The sequence below is a fragment of the Gobio gobio genome (assembly GCF_949357685.1).
Source record: "Gobio gobio genome assembly, chromosome: 14".
Classification (NCBI taxonomy): domain Eukaryota; kingdom Metazoa; phylum Chordata; class Actinopteri; order Cypriniformes; family Gobionidae; genus Gobio; species Gobio gobio.
The window spans coordinates 43,854,640-43,873,446 of record NC_137107.1 but is presented as its reverse complement, the minus strand read 5'-3'; the positions used below and the strand labels follow the sequence as shown (position 1 = coordinate 43,873,446).

At 40.5% G+C, this 18,807-nt stretch overlaps 1 protein-coding gene across 1 annotated transcript in view; it reads left to right on the top strand.

Moving 5' to 3' along the window:
* The first annotated feature begins 4,196 nt into the window (after positions 1-4,196).
* The window catches only part of col27a1a (collagen, type XXVII, alpha 1a), an 87,678-nt gene continuing 73,067 nt past the window's right edge, over positions 4,197-18,807 (top strand). The window contains exons 1-3 of the mRNA XM_079835627.1: positions 4,197-4,588; positions 9,906-9,973; positions 12,727-14,321. Of these exons, the coding sequence (XP_079691753.1) occupies positions 4,536-4,588; positions 9,906-9,973; positions 12,727-14,321 (1,716 nt within the window). The 5' untranslated portion in view covers positions 4,197-4,535. The remainder of the gene's footprint in view (positions 4,589-9,905; positions 9,974-12,726; positions 14,322-18,807) is intronic.

Sequence of the window (18,807 nt, the reverse complement as noted above, 5' to 3'; positions counted from 1 at the left end):
AGAAACTTCAAGGTCTAAAAAAGTGTTTTGGTCTCACTTTATATTAGGTGGCCTTAGCTACTGTGTACTTGCATCAACAAATAAGTACAATGTACTTTTGTGTTCATATTGTATTGCAAAACACTTTTTTTATATGTAATTACATGCAGGTACTTAAATTTAAGTACAATGTTAAAACATGTATTTACACAATAAGTGCATTATATCAAATTACTAATTTAAATGTTAGTACATAGTAGTTAAGGCCACCTAATATAAAGTGGGTCCGGTTTTGGTCGTGATGCCATGTAAGAACCATTTTGGTTTCCCAAGAGAACATTTAGTGAACCGTTAAAGCGAATTAGTGTGAAGAACATTTTAATAATCTAAAGAACCTTTTGTACAGTGGAAAAGTTTAATGGATGTTAAAGGTTCTTAATGGGACCATCGATGCCGGTAAAGAACCTCTACATTTAAGTGTGTTCTTTAATCCTATATGTTATAAAGCCCTGCTCCAGAAGTTAGCATTGCTATCCTAAAGGTTTAGAGTCAGAAACAACATAATCCTTCAGTAGTATAAAGCTGGGTTCACACTGTACGATATAAAGGTCTGTCATAAAACTCTAGATGGCACTAAGTGTGTAAATCGGATGGTTCATCACGATTCGATACGATATTGATTCCAACAACAACAGCAATAACAACAGCAGCAATAACCAACAGTAGTAACAGCAACAGCAGCAGCAATAATCACCACCACCAGCAATAACCAACAGCAACAACCTACAGTAGTAACAGCAGCAATAACCAACAGCAACAACCTACAGTGGTAACAGCAGCAATAACCAACAGCAACAACCTACAGTAGTAACAGCAGCAATAACCAACAGCAACAACCTACAGTGGTAACAGCAGCAATAACCAACAGCAACAACCAACAGCAACAATAAACAGCAGCAGCAAAAACCTACAGTAGTAACAGCAGCAATAACCAACAGCAGCAGTAATACCCAACAGCAACAGCAGCAATAACAGCAGCAACAGTAATAACAGAAGCAGCAGCAAAAACAACAGCAGCAATAACAGCAACAGCAGCAAAAACAGCAGCAATAACAGCAGCAGCAGCAGCAGCAAAAACAGCAGCAGCAATAACAGCAACAGCAGCAAAAACAGCAGCAGCAATAACAGCAGCAGTAATAACTAACAGCAGCAGCAATAATAACAGCAGCAGCAATAATAACAGCAGCAGCAGTAATAACAGCAGCAGTAATAACCAACAGCAGCAGTAATAACTAACAGCAGCAGCATCAATAACAGCAGCAGCAGTAATAACAGCAGCAGCAGCAATAACAGCAGCAGTAATAACCAACAGCAGCAGTAATAACTAACAGCAGCAGCATCAATAAAAGCAGCAGCAGTAATAACAGCAGCAGCAACAGTAATAACAGCAGCAGCAGCAATAACAGCAGCAGTAATAACCAACAGCAGCAGCAATAACAGCAGCAGCAAAAACAGCAGCAGCAGCAAAAACAGCAGCAACAGTAATAACTAACAGCAGCAGCAGCAATAATAACTGCAGCAGCAGCATCAACAACAGCAGCAGCAGTAATAACAGCAGCAGCAGCAATAACAGCAGCAGTAATAACCAACAGCAGCAGTAATAACTAACAGCAGCAGCAATAATAACAGCAGCAGCAGCAGCAATAACAGCAGCAGTAATAACTAACAGAAGCAGCAATAATAATAGCAGCAGCAGCAATAACAGCAGCATCAAAAATAGCAGCAGCAGTAATAACAGCAGCAGCAGCAGCAGCAATAACAGCAGCAGTAATAACCAACAGTAGCAGTAATAACTAACAGCAGCATCAATAAAAGCAGCAGCAGTAGTAATAACAGCAGCAGCAACAGTAATAACAGCAGCAGCAGCAATAACAGCAGCAGTAATAACCAACAGCAGCAGCAAAAACTGCAGCAGCAGTAATAACAGCAGCGACAGTAATAACAGCAGCAGCAGCAAAAACAGCAGCAGTAATAACAGCAGCAGCAGTAATAACCAACGGCAGCAGCAGTAATAACAGCAGCAGCAAAAACAGCAGCAACAGTAATAACACCAGCAGCAGTAATAACAGCAGCAGCAACAACAGTAATAACCTATAGCAGCAGCAGCAGCAGCAGCAGCAGCAGCAATAACCTATAACAGCAGCAGCAATAACCTACAGCAGCAATAAGCAGCAGCAGCAGCAATAACCTATAGCAGCAGCAGCAGCAGCAATAACCTATAGCAGCAGCAGCAGCAAATAACCTATAGCAGCAGCAATAGCAGCAGCAGCAATAACCTACAGCAGCAATAAGCAGCAGCAGCAGCAAAAACCTACAGCAGAAATAAGCAGCAGCAGCAATAACCTACAGCAGCAATAGCAGCAGCAATAACCTATAGCAGCAACAATAGCAGCAGCAATAACCTACAGCAGCAATAAGCAGCAGCAGCAATAACCTATAGTAGCAACAATAGCAGCAGCAATAACCTACAGCAGCAATAAGCAGCAGCAGTAATAACCTATAGCGGCAGCAATAACCTACAGCAGCAATAAGCAGCAGCAGCAATAACCTACAGCAGCAATAACCTACAGTAGCAATAAGCAGCAGCAGCAATAACCTACAGCAGCAATAAGCAGCAGCAGCAGCAATAACCTACAGTAGCAATAAGCAGCAGCAGCAATAACCTACAGCAGCAATAACCTACAGTAGCAATAAGCAGCAGCAGCAATAACCTACAGTAGCAATAAGCAGCAGCAGCAATAATCTACAGCAGCAGCAATAACCTACAGCAGCAATAAGCAGCAACAGTAATAACCTATAGCAGCAGCAATAACCTACAGCAGCAATAAGCAGCAGCAGCAGCAGCAGCAATAACCTACAGCAGCAATAAGCAGCAGCAGCAGCAATAACCTACAGCAGCAATAAGCAGCAGCAGCAGCAATAACCAGCAGCAGCAGCAATAACAACCAGCAGCAGCGATAACCAGCAGCAGCAATAACCTACAGTAGCAATAAGCAGCAGCAGCAATAATCTACAGCAGCAGCGATAACCTACAGCAGCAATGAGCAGCAGCAGCAATAACCAGCAGCAATAACAGCAGCAGCAGCAGCAGCAGCAGCAGCAGCCGCGTAGAAGATCTATTCAGCCAATACAAACAAAGACGTGTATGTGCAGAAAGTGGTCGTTTGTTGTTGTCTCACTAATTGCGTCATCAGGTCCTGCGATCCTTTTGTTTTTTTGTTTTTGACGGTTGTCATAAGAGAAGTCACACTGCAGGACTGCACCTCAAAACTTCTGACACTTCCAGAATTTCGTAGGGCTGAGACTTGATTTTATCCATCAACTATTGATCGGATGGGGAAAAGTGCTTCTGTTGCAGGTGGGTGATGGGGAGAATCAGGGGACATCAATGGAAAATCACAACTTAAAGAAGAATACAAATACCAGGAACTTGTATTAGTACATTTTATTTCATGTTGACTTCTAAATGTAAAACCATGTCTGCAAATATGTTAACTGGAGGGAAGAAATAATATTATTTATTAGTGGATTTACGTGGCAACATTTTAAGAGTCAAGTCTTTTGCATGCTGCATTTGTCAAATCTTTTTAAAAACATAAATAAAGGAGACTGGGGCTATTTGTCATTTCTTTTTACTCCATTGAACATTTGTCAGAGTTGGTTTATTTTTTTTAATCAATTTATAGACACAAAACAGCCATTTAATATTCCACTATTATTGCTCAGGGAAAAATTTAATGTTGCAAAATTAATAATTATGAAAGACATGACAATAGTGAAAATGGCCTTTAAAGATGTACTGTAATTGAGATCTAACGGTGCAGATGGATAAAGAACAATAAAATGAACACTTAACTGTATTTTAGATGCTTTCTTTCCACTAGTCTGAAACAACACACTATGAAAAGCTTAAATTGGCCAGTGCATAAAAAATGTCTTACCAGTAAAACTATTATGAAATACAAAACCTGGAAAAAGAAAATCCAGCTTTAATCCTGCCTTAAAATTGACCCTGGGTTTACATCTTGAAGTGAGAAAAGCCCATTGGTAACCTAACCTTGGCAGGGGCTGAGGTGCCCCGGTGTGCCCTCCCACAAGGGGCGTTGTGTACGGCTGCCGTGTAACCCGACACCCGGCGCTCGCCACAGCTGCTCTCCAAACTGCTATTTAAAAAAGGAAAAAGGATGAAACTTCCACTCCTGACTCCTCAAACCCCCCAAGCACCAAACATCCAGTAGCTGCTGTAGCTGTTGCCAACCCGGCATAAATGCCTACAGCACCCGGGCAGGACCGGACAGAATCGCCCGCGGATTATTCCCGTCGCTCCACGGGAGGGATTTATGGTGGTGTCGCGCGCAGCAGACCGGTGGGAGATCGTGCTCATTCCGCACAACGGTTTATCCGATGCATGAGACGACGGCTCGCGCTCTCGGGCAGCGACGCAGTCACGCAGATTAACGGATCAGGATTTTGACTGCCGGGACAAATGAATACAAATGAATTTAGCGACCCGAAGGAGAGTCCGCAGAACCTCTCGTCTGGTGGCAAAGTAAGTTTCACTTTTACCTCATATCAGGTACCTACTTAACGGGTCAGTCATGCAGGTCGGGCACCTCCGTTCCCCGGTAACGCCGGAGACAAAGAGCGCTTGGTGACTGGATGTTTGCGCAGGGCGCGCTGGTTTGTGTGTGTTGGTGCCGGGTGAATGGGCGCTTGTTCGCGCGCACCGCTCTACCTGTGTTGCTTGGCCGGCGTTCAGAACTGAACAGAACCCGATCTTTAACTGAAAGGGTCCAGGTGTACCAGCAGAGATGTGCACGAGCCAGCTCTTGACCATCATTACGCGCAGGCAGCATAGGTTTCTGAAGAGGTCCAAGAACTCCAAGGTCAGTTTAAACTTTTGCGCATTGGCATAGTGCGTGTTCTTGACTGTGGATCGGGTCTTTGGGTTCATTTCTAACTCCAAGGGGCCGTTTACATAAAACGCATTCTCGTCTTTGTCTTTTATAGGTCCTTTATGGATTTTCAATTGTATTTTATTCCAATAATATATATATTTTTTACTTTATATTAAAACATATAAATAGCTTTTCTGGTAACACTTCATTCATTCATTCATAGTAAAAACTCCAGTAGGCTAATTTATAATGTATGTTTATCTAGGGACTCTGTTATTGAGGTGACTGGGAAAATGTCCCACTTATCCTGAATTAACTCTGCATGTTGTCATATTAATAATCTGTCGAGTTTCTTTGTTTTGTTTTTGTTTTATTATTTTATTGTCCAATCAGTATCATCATCAGTGTAGAGTTTATTTCGCCTCAAGATGAAGATGAATCGATTGTCTTCGCTTCCGATATACTCTTGCGCACTAGGTTCTATTCTTGGCGCTCGTGGAAACATGGCATTCTTGGAGACGTTCGTTCAAAATAGGCTCAGTGTGCGTTTATGTTTGTATGCGTACGTGTGTATTTGCAACTGAGCATCACAGTCAAACCACACAGAGACGCTAAACAAACAAGACTTCCGTTCCTCACACCCTCAACTGTGGCTCTGATGCCCGCGATGCGAGTGGACGAATGAATGAATGAATGAATAACCTGTTCAGGTCTAGAATAGCTGACAGAACAACTAGATGTAGGGCAGGACTAATGAAATTGTAGCTTGAGAGGTTAACATTCCCATTTATAACGTCCCTGGAATGTTTTATGCGACAATCTATTAAAACGCTCGTGTTTATGTCATAAATTCACATTCAAGGAACCAAACCTAAAGTTTGTTAGCGTTCAAGACAAGCAGATGTTTAATCAGGTATAAAACACTCTGTGAGTTTTATTTAGGCCTACATATTTCAGAGCTGTGATGAGAAAGTGTGTTTTCTGTGACTTATTTTGGTCATGTGTGATCGTTTATGGTGTGTGTGTGTTATAAATACCATTCTGACAACCAGTAAACCACATATTATATGATAGCTTGCTACCCAAATGCATTGCACGTATTTTGGGGCAGGAAAGCAGGAAAAAAGTCCCTTTAGTTCATAGGAATAAATAATAACGAAACTAAGGGAAAAATCCATTAGTCAATCTTGGAAATTAACCATTTGAACAGCTTCCAGCTAACTTGAATCTGAATCACTACAGAAATTGTAGTGTGGTGATGCTGTTCAATTACAGACGTCATTTCACAATAAGGACACAGGTTGGCATAAAAGTTATTTTATTAAGCAATTGAGGCGCTTCCGCTAAAAGATGTAGTCCCTGAGGTGTAACTGAGGTGCGCAGTGATATATAGGCTACAGTAGCTGGTGAACAGGTGTTTCCCTGTCATATTTGATATTTTAGCACTGCTGAAACGCTGAATTGAACAATCAACTATCCGTTTCATAATTATATTTATGGTTCCTATGCTTTAGTGCATCTTGTGCGGTCTGGTCTGAGCTCTCTACCGCTGTTCGTTTGTTTTATTTTGTCGCCGGTGAGCGCTCCGTTTTAAACTGAGCGGCCTGTAACCGGATACCTTGCCCTTCCGCCACTGTCCGCCAGGGTGCGCCCTACATTTCACCAACTCCAGACCAGACAGGAATATAATGATTTTGGTCCTCTCTGAGTGAGAGATATATGTGCTTGTTTCCTTCATATACACTTAGTACATCCAGATTTTTACACAAACTTGTAGGCTATTTTGCAGCTAAAATGAAGGAGTGAATTGGATGGTGTTGTAGAGCAGGGGTCATGTTCTTCCTCATCAATGTCCATCACTGTGCGCCGAACGGAAGGAATTTTCCACTCTTCTATTACTGAAGTAAGAGAGAAAGAGAAGGGTTGTTGTATGCAAGGATGGCTCTTTTTAGTCGTCTGTGTACATAGTGTGTGTTAGTGTGTGTGTGTGTGTACATGTGGTTGCTACCATTGAGAAAATTCCACTCACTAAATAACTAGGCCTGCAAAAGGGAAACATGAGCTAAATACGCTATTGACACTACACACACGCTTTTACTTTAAATGAGGACATACCATTGACTTCTAATGACCTTATATAAGCTAATTATAATGAGTATTTATTTTAATTACATTTTCCAACTAGAAATGTCCTTGGATGTCTCAAACTGGTTTTACTCACTGACTGTATTCATTCACTTTCTCTTCTAAATCTGCTTTGACTTCAGCTATTGGATGTTTTAGCATCTCTGAGAGTCTGTCAGCTCAATTTAACACGTTCCTATGCGTTCAAAATCAAAACTTTAAATCATATAGATATGATTTCTGTTATTGCAATATACAAATATTCACTCACACAGTGTTTATGAGACTCAGGAGATGCTTGACACATACATGAGTAATTCTCTGCAGTGAACACACACAATAGAAAGAGCACATTCAGCAGCGACACACACACACACACACTGTTTCTCACTCATCTGTTTGCGGTGGCTTACTAACTGTGAGGTCAGACTGGCCGGTGTTTCTCCTGTTCTGATTGGCTGAGAAACTCTGTGGCGAGACGCTTCACTTCCTGACTCAGGTACGGGTATCCTGGGGGAGTCTAGGGCCTCGTTGCATGTGTGTGTGTGTGTGATAGATAAAAGTGTGTGTGTTTTGTGGTCACCAGGTAATGTTTAAAGCAGCTGTCAGAAGGCACACACACACTCACACAAACATGTCCGCATACACAGTGGGGGTTTGGAGCGCTCCGTCTACCCTGCCAATCATAATTGAAATCCTTCCCCTGTGGGTCACTTCCTCTTTCATGTGCCTGTGAAATCAGAGGTTAGGGTTCAAAGGTCAAAGTTCAACTGGGTCAGTCTGGCAAAAAACTACATCTGAGGTTCCTTTGTGGTATCGTCACACATAAAGTCTAACAGTTTCACTGTAGTATTAGTGTGGTTTGCTAAGGTAAGTCGATGTTAGAGGGGTATTATATTGATTATCTTTGCCGTCATATGACATTCAGTTAAACACCGTTAAATGTAATATTTACCACATCTCAAAATAAAAATCAAACAAAACCATTAAAAAGTTTATAACTTTTTAAAACTGTAATATTGTGAAATATTATTACAATTTAAAATAACTTTTCTATTTAAAATAAAATGTATTCCTTTGATGTCAAAGCTGAATTTTCAGCAGACTTCATTGTCATGTGATCTTATTCAGTCATATGATTATCAATGTTTAAAGGGATAGTTCACCCAAAAATGAAAATTAGCCCATGATTTACTCTCCCTCAAGTCATTCTAGGTGTATATGACATTCTTCTTTCAGACGAATAAAATCTGAGTTATATTAAAAAATGTCCTGGCTCTTCCAAACTTTATAATGGCAGTGAATGGCAGCCCAAAATTTGAAGCTCAAAAAGTGCATCTATCCATCATATAACTGCTCCACACAGCTCCGGGGGTTAATAAAGGCCATCTGAAGCGAAGTGATGTATCCATATTTAGAAATATCCATATTTAAGAAGTAATAACGTAAAACATCTAGCTTCCTGCGGACCACCTTCGGTATTCAACTTACGAAGCTAGATATTTTACATTATAACGTGTTAAATATGGATATTTTTCTTACACAAACCAATAAATTCACTTCAGAAGGCCTTTATTAACCCCCCGGAGCCATGAGGAGCAGTTATATGATGGATAGATGCACTTTTTTGGGCTTCAAATTTTGGGTTGCCATTCACTGCCATTATAAAGCTTGGATTAGCCAAGACATATTTTAATAAACTCAAATTGTATTCGTCTGAAAGAAGAATGTCATATACACCTAGGATGGCTTGAGGGGGAGTAAATCACGGGCTAATTTTCATTTTTGGGTGAACTATCCCCTTAAGATAGATTTTTACTGCATAATATTTTTGTGGGAAACATGATACAGTTTTGATGAATGGAAAATGTAAAAGAACAGCATGTATTTGCAATGGAAATCTATTAATGCATCTTTGCTGAACAAAATTGATTAATTTCCCCAAAATATTTTGAACAGTAATGCACATTATATTGTTGTGATGCATAGATTCACTTGTAGCATTTTAAAATGACTGGTTTTAGTTTTTAGTGTTTTTATAGGCTTTAAAAATTGACCATTTATTGGATTTCATAACATGAAATAATAAGTATTGCTGCAGTCCTTACATATTCCTATGCTAATTTTGCTCCACTCGGAAAATCCATTTAATTTTGTCCACGTTGTGTAACCGTAATTAAGCTCTGTACTAAATTTACTCAAAGACTTTAGATATATAAAGACAGTGCACTCATATGACTATGTATGCTTTTTTTGGCATGTATATGAGCATTTAGAAACAAAATATATGAGACAGTTTTTGTCAGATTTCATGTGATTTCAAATATGAAATTTAATTGTAAGCTTTGGAGAATTTACTGTTTTCCCATTCAAAGAGATAGGAGCTATACTTGCGTGACTGATGACTGAAATAACTGGCAGAAAGGCGTTTCAAAGATGGTCGCAGAGTGAAATGACTTGCCTTAGGCTTAAAGAGACTTGCTGTACTTCTTAAGTATACATTTGTATGCGTGTTTTGACCATTTCCAAACGAAAGAAAAGAAACTAAAAACACACACAATGTTTTCATTCACTATAAACATGGAAATACATTTAACCGGCCGGCATCATCCATCAGTTTGATGGTTCACTCCGGAAAGATGGTTTTGCCAGTAAAAATGTTCCAGTTGTTTGGGTCGAGGCCAGTGCAAGAAGCCTGAAATGTGTACCTCCATTGTAATGATGATGTTTTGACAAGTGGCTTCTGTTATGTAAAGGTCTGATTCAACATCTAACTCAGCAGCTACCCGCATAATAGTGGAAATTCAAATGAGTAACTGTGTCTTTCTCTCTGTGTTTCTCTAGGAGAGCTCTTCTTCTGTGTATTCTACTTTATTGTACTTCTTTTGGATTCACCCAAGTACTCTTTGAAGGTAAGATGTGAAAGATGTAAACATGCAACATTATATGTGGGATTGCATTGGAAATTTAGGGGGGGAAATGTGGTTAAAACTAGATTTTTGAGGCCACTGAATTATTGCACAATAATAAAGTTTCATGTTCTTACACTTTCCACTAAGTTTGGAAAGTTTTACAACATTAAACTTTATACCCTGATTCATGAAACGCAAACCTTCACATACGTATGAGTTTCCTTACCCCACTTTTACCCTTTCTCCTGCCAAACATTGCTCAGTTCTTTTCCCTCAGTTAAGCATGTCCTATAACCCTTTTACATGAATGAGTGTGAGTGTGTGTGTGTGTGTGTCTTTTTTATATTAAACATGACATCATGTTCCCTCTTGACTGCTGATTCATGCTGAACTCAACATATGAAAAGGCCTGGGAATAATGTTATGATGCATCTACAGATCCGTTCACAGCAATGAGAGTTCAGCGAGTTCATCAGCTGACTTAACCTACTTTAAATTACTATATATATATAAATAAATATACTGTAATTTTCTCCAGATCTCAGATGAAAGTCTTCATGGTGCTTGTTTTGGCGAAAATTTGGCCAAATTATGAGGAAGCATCACATGTATCATGGAGAATTTCAAGATGCATTGTGACAAGCTCAGCAAAATTTGAACTTTTGATTAAATATGCTAATATTTCTTAATACTACAAAGCAATGAAATAAATAGCTCTCGTCTTATTGATGAATGTACTCTGGGCCATCTAAAAATGACTTCATGACAACACAGATTGGCTGATGGCACCACGGGAACATGCCCAGTGCCAAAACCATTGATAGTCCTTCACAGTTTTGCTGACTTATTGATTCATGATATGGGCATGAAACACAAACAGATGCTCATTTACGCATCATTCAGACAGTGTGCTATTGTGTGAATGAAGTAGTTTCTAGTGCTGTTCCCATACGTCCCCATGGCTCTGTCCTGGCCTCGCGAAGCCAACCCTGACCCAAGTGAAGCACACACACGCACAAGTTCACTGTGATAACTTCGCAACTTTTCCTTGTCAAAAGCCAGCTTGTAGCCCTAGAGTTTTGGCATCCGATACAGACACGCAGCTGTTAACTCGCTGCTTCTTTTTTAGCCTCAAAGGATGTTTTCCTGCTGGAATTTAACACACATGGCTCGAAACTGAATTAGCACATTAAAATGATGTAATGGGGAGCCGTGGACCTCCTAAAGATGCAATGAAATCAGAATGAAAGTTTTATGGCTTTTATGTGTTCATATGTGTTAGCTGTCTAAATGCTATCCTTCCAGATTTGTATTCCTTGTCGGTTGCACTGAGCTGGTCTCCACTTTCTGTGCCTCAAACCTTGCACAGTTTATAGAACCATAATAATATTTTATACTGTGGTGTATACACCGATCAGGCATAACATTATGACCATATGAATGAAAAACACTGAGCATCTCCTCATCACGGCACCTGTTAATGGGTGGGATTTATTAGGCAGCAAGTGAACATTTTTTTCCCCTCAAAGTTGATGCGTTAGAAGCAGGGAAAAAGGGGCGTGAGGATTTGAGCGAGTTTGACAACGGCCAAATTGTGATGGCTAGACGACTGGGTCAGAGCATCTCCAAAACTGCAGCTCTTGTGGCCTGTTTCCGGTCTGCAGTGGTCAGTCTCTATCAAAATTGCTCCAAGGAAGGAACAGTGGCGAACCGGCGACAGGGTCATGGACGGCCAAGGCTCATTGATGCACATAGGGAGTGAAGGCTGGCCCGTGTAGTCTGATCAAACATGCGAGCTCAAATTGCTCAATACGTTAATGCTGGTTCTGATAGAAAAGTGTCAGATTACACAGTGCATCAGAGTTTGTTGGCGTATGGGGCTGCATAGCCACAGGCCAGTCAGGGTGCCCATGCTGACCCCTGTCCACCACAGAACTGAGCATCAGAACTGGACCACGGAGCAATGGAAGAAGGTGGTCTGATGAATCACGTTTTCTTTTACAACACGTGGATGGGTGTGTGCGTCGCTTACCTGGGGAACACATGGCACCGGAATGCACTACGGGAAGAAGGCAAGCTGGCGGAGGCAGTGATGCTTTGGGCAATGTTCTGGTGGGAAACCTTGGGTCCTGCCATCTATGTGGATGTTACTTTGACACGTACCACCTATCTAAGCATTGTTGCAGACCATATACACCCTTTCATGGAAACGGTATTTCCTGGTGGCTGTGGCTCTTTCAGCAGATAATGCTCCTGCCACAAAGCAAAAACGGTTTAGGTTTGAGGAGCACGAGTTTGAGGTGTTGACTTGGCCTCCAAATTCCTCAGATCTCAGTCCAATCGAGCATCTGTGGGATGTGCTGAACAAACAAGTCTGATCCATGGAGGCCCCACCTCACAACTTACAGGACTTAAAGGATCTGCTCCTAACATCTTGGTGCCAGAGATCACAGCACACCTTCAGGGGTCTAGTGGAATCCATGCCTCGACGGGTCAGGGCTGTTTTGGCAGCAAAAGGGAGGCCAACACAATATTAGAATATAACAATATCATCATAATGTTATGCCTGATCGGTGTATACACATATTTATAAATATTGCTCTGTGCACTTCTGGTTATGCTTACTGCATTTCTGCACAATGACAATAAAGTGTAATCTAATATAATCATATATATATATATATAATAGATGATATGTATAACTGTGAATATGTATATGTGTGTATTAAGATGTGTTTGGGTTTGTGTTGCAGATGTGGACGTGTTGCAGCGGTTGGCTCTGCGTGCTGAGCTCGGTTCTCGCGCCGTTCCCGCTGGTGTCATCTCCCTCCACTCTGGAGTCATCCTCACAACACGGGCACGAGTTACCACTGCGACACGCTCTGTGTTCCCACCAGAACTCTTCTGGAACTGCACTATTATCCTGAGCGTCCGATCTCACCGCTTAAACTCAGCATATCTCTTCTCCGTCCTATCTGGGACTCGGATCCAGCTAGGGCTGGAAATTTCGCCCGGCAAGCTAACGCTTCACGCCGGCCATGGGAATGCCGCGGTCTTCCCATACAACCTCCATGACGGACGCTGGCATCATCTAGCCTTCGTTCTAAACGGGCGATCAGTGACCCTACACTCTCCCTGCTCGGAGAGCAACGGTGGAGTTACACAGAAACTCCCCATACTTCCGGAACGTCTGAACCCTCGTGGAACATTCCGCTTGGGCGGCAACAGCGCTTTGCTTCCGGGTGCGGTACCCTTTGAGGGGGCGGTTTGTCAATTTGATGTAGTGCCCTCGGCACAAGCCCAGCAGAATTATTGCAGCGCCATCCGTAGGCAGTGCAGAGAAAATGACACTTACAGGCCAGCGCCTCCCGCTCTACTTCCCCTCCCATCCCGACACGCCCCACCACTATTGGCCCACACATTACCACCTAATCGCACTTTCACTTTCACTCCCACTAATTTCCTTTGGACATCCATAAATGGTGCAGTAGGGTCTGCTACGAGAATGAACAATGGCGTACGACCTAAGCCTTCCTCTACCACACCTCCACCGCTTTCCTTGATGCAAACAGGACTTGAACCTCCTTTATCTTGGGGATATTTAAATTCTGTCACCCCCAAACCTACTCTCAGGACACCCAAGCCGACTGCTTCAAAACCTGCGGTCTGGCTTACCCCCACAAAACCAGCTGGATCCAAACCCACTCCAGGAAAGACATCTCCAAAATTGAGCGCAACAAAGTCTTCTGAACCAAAGCCCACAATTGCTCGACCAACCTCGTCCAAACTTGGAAGTTCAAAAACAACTGGATCCAAAACTACGCCACCAAAACCCTCCAAACCAACAGCTGTAAAACCCACAGTAAAGAAGCCAATTCTTGCGCCAAAGCCCACCAAGATCAACCCTACGAAGAATACTTCTACTGGTGCTCAGCCTATCAATCCTAACAAGAAACAAAAAAACATTCTAAAACCAGAACCGACCACCTCCAAAAGACCATCGCCAACCAACAAAAAGCCACTCCCGCCCAAATCCAAACCCTACACAACACTACCAACCCTAAAATCCACCCTTGCCCCAAACGCCTCACCCAAAAAAAGCCTCCCAACACCCAAATCCACTCCGTTCACCACCGCTGCACCAAACAAACCACCAAAAACTCTGGAAACCCCCAAAGTCAATCCTGACAAACCTAAAATGCCTTACGTCACACCACGCACTCCAAGGTTTGCCGTCCAAACTGTGACTCTTCCAGCTTTCGACGATTTCCAGAGCTTTGAGGTGGAGCCGACATACTTTTCGCTTCTGGTTGGATCGCCGGGACAAAAAGGAGATCCTGGGAAAGTGGTAGGAGAGCTGCATTTGTTTGTTCTTATGAGAACTTATGTTCGATAAAGCCTTGATATGTCACATTTGAGTTTGTAGGTAAAAATGGGCACATAAGCAGACATAAATATTCATATATATTCCGACCATAGTGAGAAAAAAAGATATATAGAAGGGAGGGAATTTTTTTTCCACATCACATAATCCTACTTTTCTCATAAAAAGTCAGAAGGCTACAGCAAGTGTTTTGTCGTTCCGCACTGAAAGCAAAAATGCAAAATAACATCCAATGAGAATGTATTTGATGTTAAATCTGGAGCAAGATCTTTGACCAATTAAATTTCCTTGCAAGCAGGGCTGTCTAGCATGGCACAATGCACATAGAATGACTGAGTAAATGTCCCATTGCTGGCCGTGATTATAGCCGTTTAAGACATTACACATCATCAGCGTTTCATGAGGCTATGCAGAGTTGTAGACAGACAGTTCCTCCTAAACCAAACCTACGGCAACCACTGATCTATATAAATGACTGGATTGCTCATGACGTCATAAAAAGTGAAGCCTTCGCACCGCCATGTTGGTATTCCTTGGTAAGCTCACGCGTTCTATTGAATCAATAGGAAATTACATGGTTTTACTGAGAAAATATTGCCTAACGAGTCAGTGTTTTTATATTTGAAGTCTGTACGCAACACAAACGTCCTAAGCATGTAAATAGTTATTTGTTTAAAGTCAGGAATTTCCCCTGCTTATTAAAAAGTTACGTTCATATTCATTATAGTAGAGAACATCAGCTCGGCGGGTGGATGAGACACTTCAGTGTATCACAAATATCGGCAGTGTGCAGTAGTCACACCCACATTAACGATTTCAATATATGACTCATCCTCTCTGAAAAGACCATAAACATTACAGATAACATCTGAAGTAACTATTAATTTGCATACATATATCGTAAAACTAATCCTGTGAGGCTGAGATGCTGCAAATCGTGTGATTTTAGGTCAATGTTTTGGCTGTACCTCAATGATGCCCTCTGTTGGTAGGGAATAGTAAGATGGCCGCCCGAACACTTCCGGTGGCTTCTCCGCCAGTTTAGAACGCGATGAGCAATCCAGTCATTTATATAGATCAGTGATGTCAACACTATCAATTCCGAAATGAATCTGCAGCAGTCAGGTGGTACAAGTCAGATCTCTCCAAGTTGTTTGAGTTCATTATTATTGTAATGTTATGCGCTTTGAGACATGATGTAATTTAACGCCGTCTCTCGTCTCGTGACGCTTTGCAGACTCTGCTCTGGCTGTGGAAGTTCATGTGTTTTGAAGGAGGCGTGGCCTTAGAGACACTCAGAAGGGAGGGTGGGATCTCATGCTTTCAAAGCTAGCTTGCTTTTACTGGTCTGTCTAAGGACGTTTTCACACCTACCTTGTTTGGTCCGGATTTTCGGACTTTTCAGTTTGGTCCGAATCAAAATTGCAGGTGTGAAACCTCCCCCGTACCACGGTCCGGACCAAACAGATGAAATTTGGTCCGACGAATAGAGGTAGTCTCGGTCCGGATCAAACTGAACAAAGGTTCGGTTCGTTTCTAGTGTGAAAGCATTTTCTGTATGGTTCGGACTTTCAGACCATTTACAGGAAGTTCCTGTTTATGTTTAAATATTATAATGTTATTTTTAAATTCAATCTAGGCTACATTGATTATGAAAAGTGAAAATATGCGCAATATGTCAGAAGACAGAAAGTCAGAAATAATTTTGAACTAAATATTGTATGATTCTACTTTAATGGGAATTTCGTTTTGTATAAATTGTATCTTAATTTTAAGCAACGTTTAATCAGATAATTGCCTGGATTTAATAAATAAGAAGCAAATAGTCTATAGCAGACAATAATGGCGGGAACGATCACATGCTTTACACATGAACTGGAGCGCGTCTCAAATAAACCAAAACTCAGCAGGCTACTTGCCTCACAAACATGAGAAATATGTGTATATAAAGCTTGAAATGTCCCCTTTTAAACGTAATGAATAAAAAATAGTCAAGCAATGCGCACCTTTCAATAGTGGCAACGATATGCGTCCGTTCATTCATTCTTGTCAAAGACGCTGACGTCAGACGTACGTCCGTTTACAAACCAATCAATGTCCAGATGCCGCCCACATAGATGATGACGAGTGGACGCAAGTGCGTCATGTAAAGTCCGCTCACATAATTGCAATGTGAAACCAAACCAAAACTATCCGAATGTATAAAAAGTATCAAAACATGAACTTCGGTTCGGACCTTGGTGCGGACTTTCAGGTGTGAAAACGCCCTAAAATGCACACCCTAGCTTTAACATAGAATATATAGGTTAAGACAGTGTAATATTATTTTAAGGGGCAGTGTGCATATTGATCAATGAGGTGCCCTTTTTACTTGCAGCAATAATAACTGTATATGTATATAAATAGAGTATACTATCATTCAAAAGTTTGGGGTCAGTGAGATTTATAAATGTTTTTGTCTTTTATAAATGTTTTTTTTTTTGCTTATGCTCACAAAGGCTGCCTTTGAATACAGTAAAATACAGTAAAATTGTGATATTTTAAAATATTATTATTTAAAATGTCCTATTTTTGTACATTTCAAAGGAACAGCACTGTTTGAAATATTTTATAACATTATAAATATCTTTACTGTCACTTTTGATCAATTTAATGCATTTGCTGGATGTAAGTATTCATTTCTAAATTAAAAAGACATAAATAAATAAATAAAAAAACACCCCAAACTTTGGAAGAGCAGTGTATTCATATATTTTATATCTTCGAACATCATATATTTGATTGTCCAGGTATAGGTTTGCACCCTAAAATTATTTTTATGGTGGTTCAAAAAAAATTTTTTTTGTGGCTTTATATCGGTTTGGACTGGTTACAAGTACACTGGTCTCCATTTTCCAGGTGGCTCAAATCCTTTCTAAAGGATGTAAACAGCTCAATATTGCTTGCAGTTTTAGGTCGTCAGCATCAGTTTAGCGTCAAAATGTGTCCAGAGATGTTGATAAAGCCCATGTAGTTCAGTTTGAAAGCCGTTGAGCAATGTGTTTTTAAAGCTGGGTCAAAGGTCCAGGGAAGTGATCAACATTTTATCAGTCGCCCAGGCACTCACAGACCTTTACAAGCACGGAATCCTGTTCCATCCACGGAAAACTAGGCATGGGATTTCAATCAAATGAATTGAAAACTCTTGAACCAAGAGTTTAAGAGACTAAATTTCAAAAGGAACCACCTGACCTATGACCCAAAAACAAATAAGGATAAGTGAGTTATTGCAAGTCCTGTGTTAAATGTGAGTCAGTCATATTTAAACAGTAGGACATCGACGTCTTTAAGGTCCTGTAGATGCAGAAACATTTCTAGGAACGACATGGGGGGGAAAGCAATGTAGGGCAAATCTCTTGGGAACAGTTTAGGTTAACAAGGATGTTCAAAGAGATGTCTGTGATGACATCATCATGCTCAGACCCTCTACAGGGCATTTTCCTAAATAGCTGACTAAACTTGACAAAATGGCCCACATCTTGAACAATGACCCAATTTAACTTGTGTCTGTTTATGTCTGCACATCGCTGTGGTTACCTCCGACCCTTAGGCAGTCACACTGTGTGTGCATGTGCAATTTGGCGGAGGCTCACAGGTATGTGTGTGTGTAGCACCCAAGAGAATGTTCCCTGTTATTACCACAGGATAATTACCTAAAAGCTCCCATCATCCACCATAAAGACGCGTACTCCAGGTACTTTACTAAAACTCCAGGAACACGCCCGGCGATTCTCTCAATTACACATGCACACGTGCTCTTAGTCTGCAATTATTTACAGCTGCAGTACACACTTTACTCAAAGATAATGAGCTGTAGCCACTATCTTTAGCGCTACTTAAATATACAACAACCCGTACAAAACACTGCTAGCGTCAAACTAGCTTTGAGCTTAGAATGAAATGCTACTGCTTACTAAATACTGTGCAGTATGTACTTTTTACTGTCTACAAATTTTTTTTTGTCACTACTATATTTTGCAGTTTTATTTGAGTATTTATATGCTATTGTAGTTTTTATTAATATGCATATTTTTGTTTTCATTTTTTTTGTAATTTAGTTTTTTAACTTTTGTCTTTTCTTTTAAGTTTTAATATTTAGGTTGAATTTATTTTTTGCTTTAGTTTGTATTTTTATACGGTTAGTAATTTTAGTGCTTCAACTGCCAAGGCAACATTTCATCTAAGGCAAGGCAAGTTTTTCATCTAATATTTTATATTTTATATATATATATATATATATATATATATATATATATATATATATATATATATATATATATATATATATATATATATATATATATATATATATATATATATATATATATATATATATATGTATATATATATATATATATGTGGGCTGTCAAAATTAATGCGTTAACACATGCGATTCATTTTTTTTTAGTTT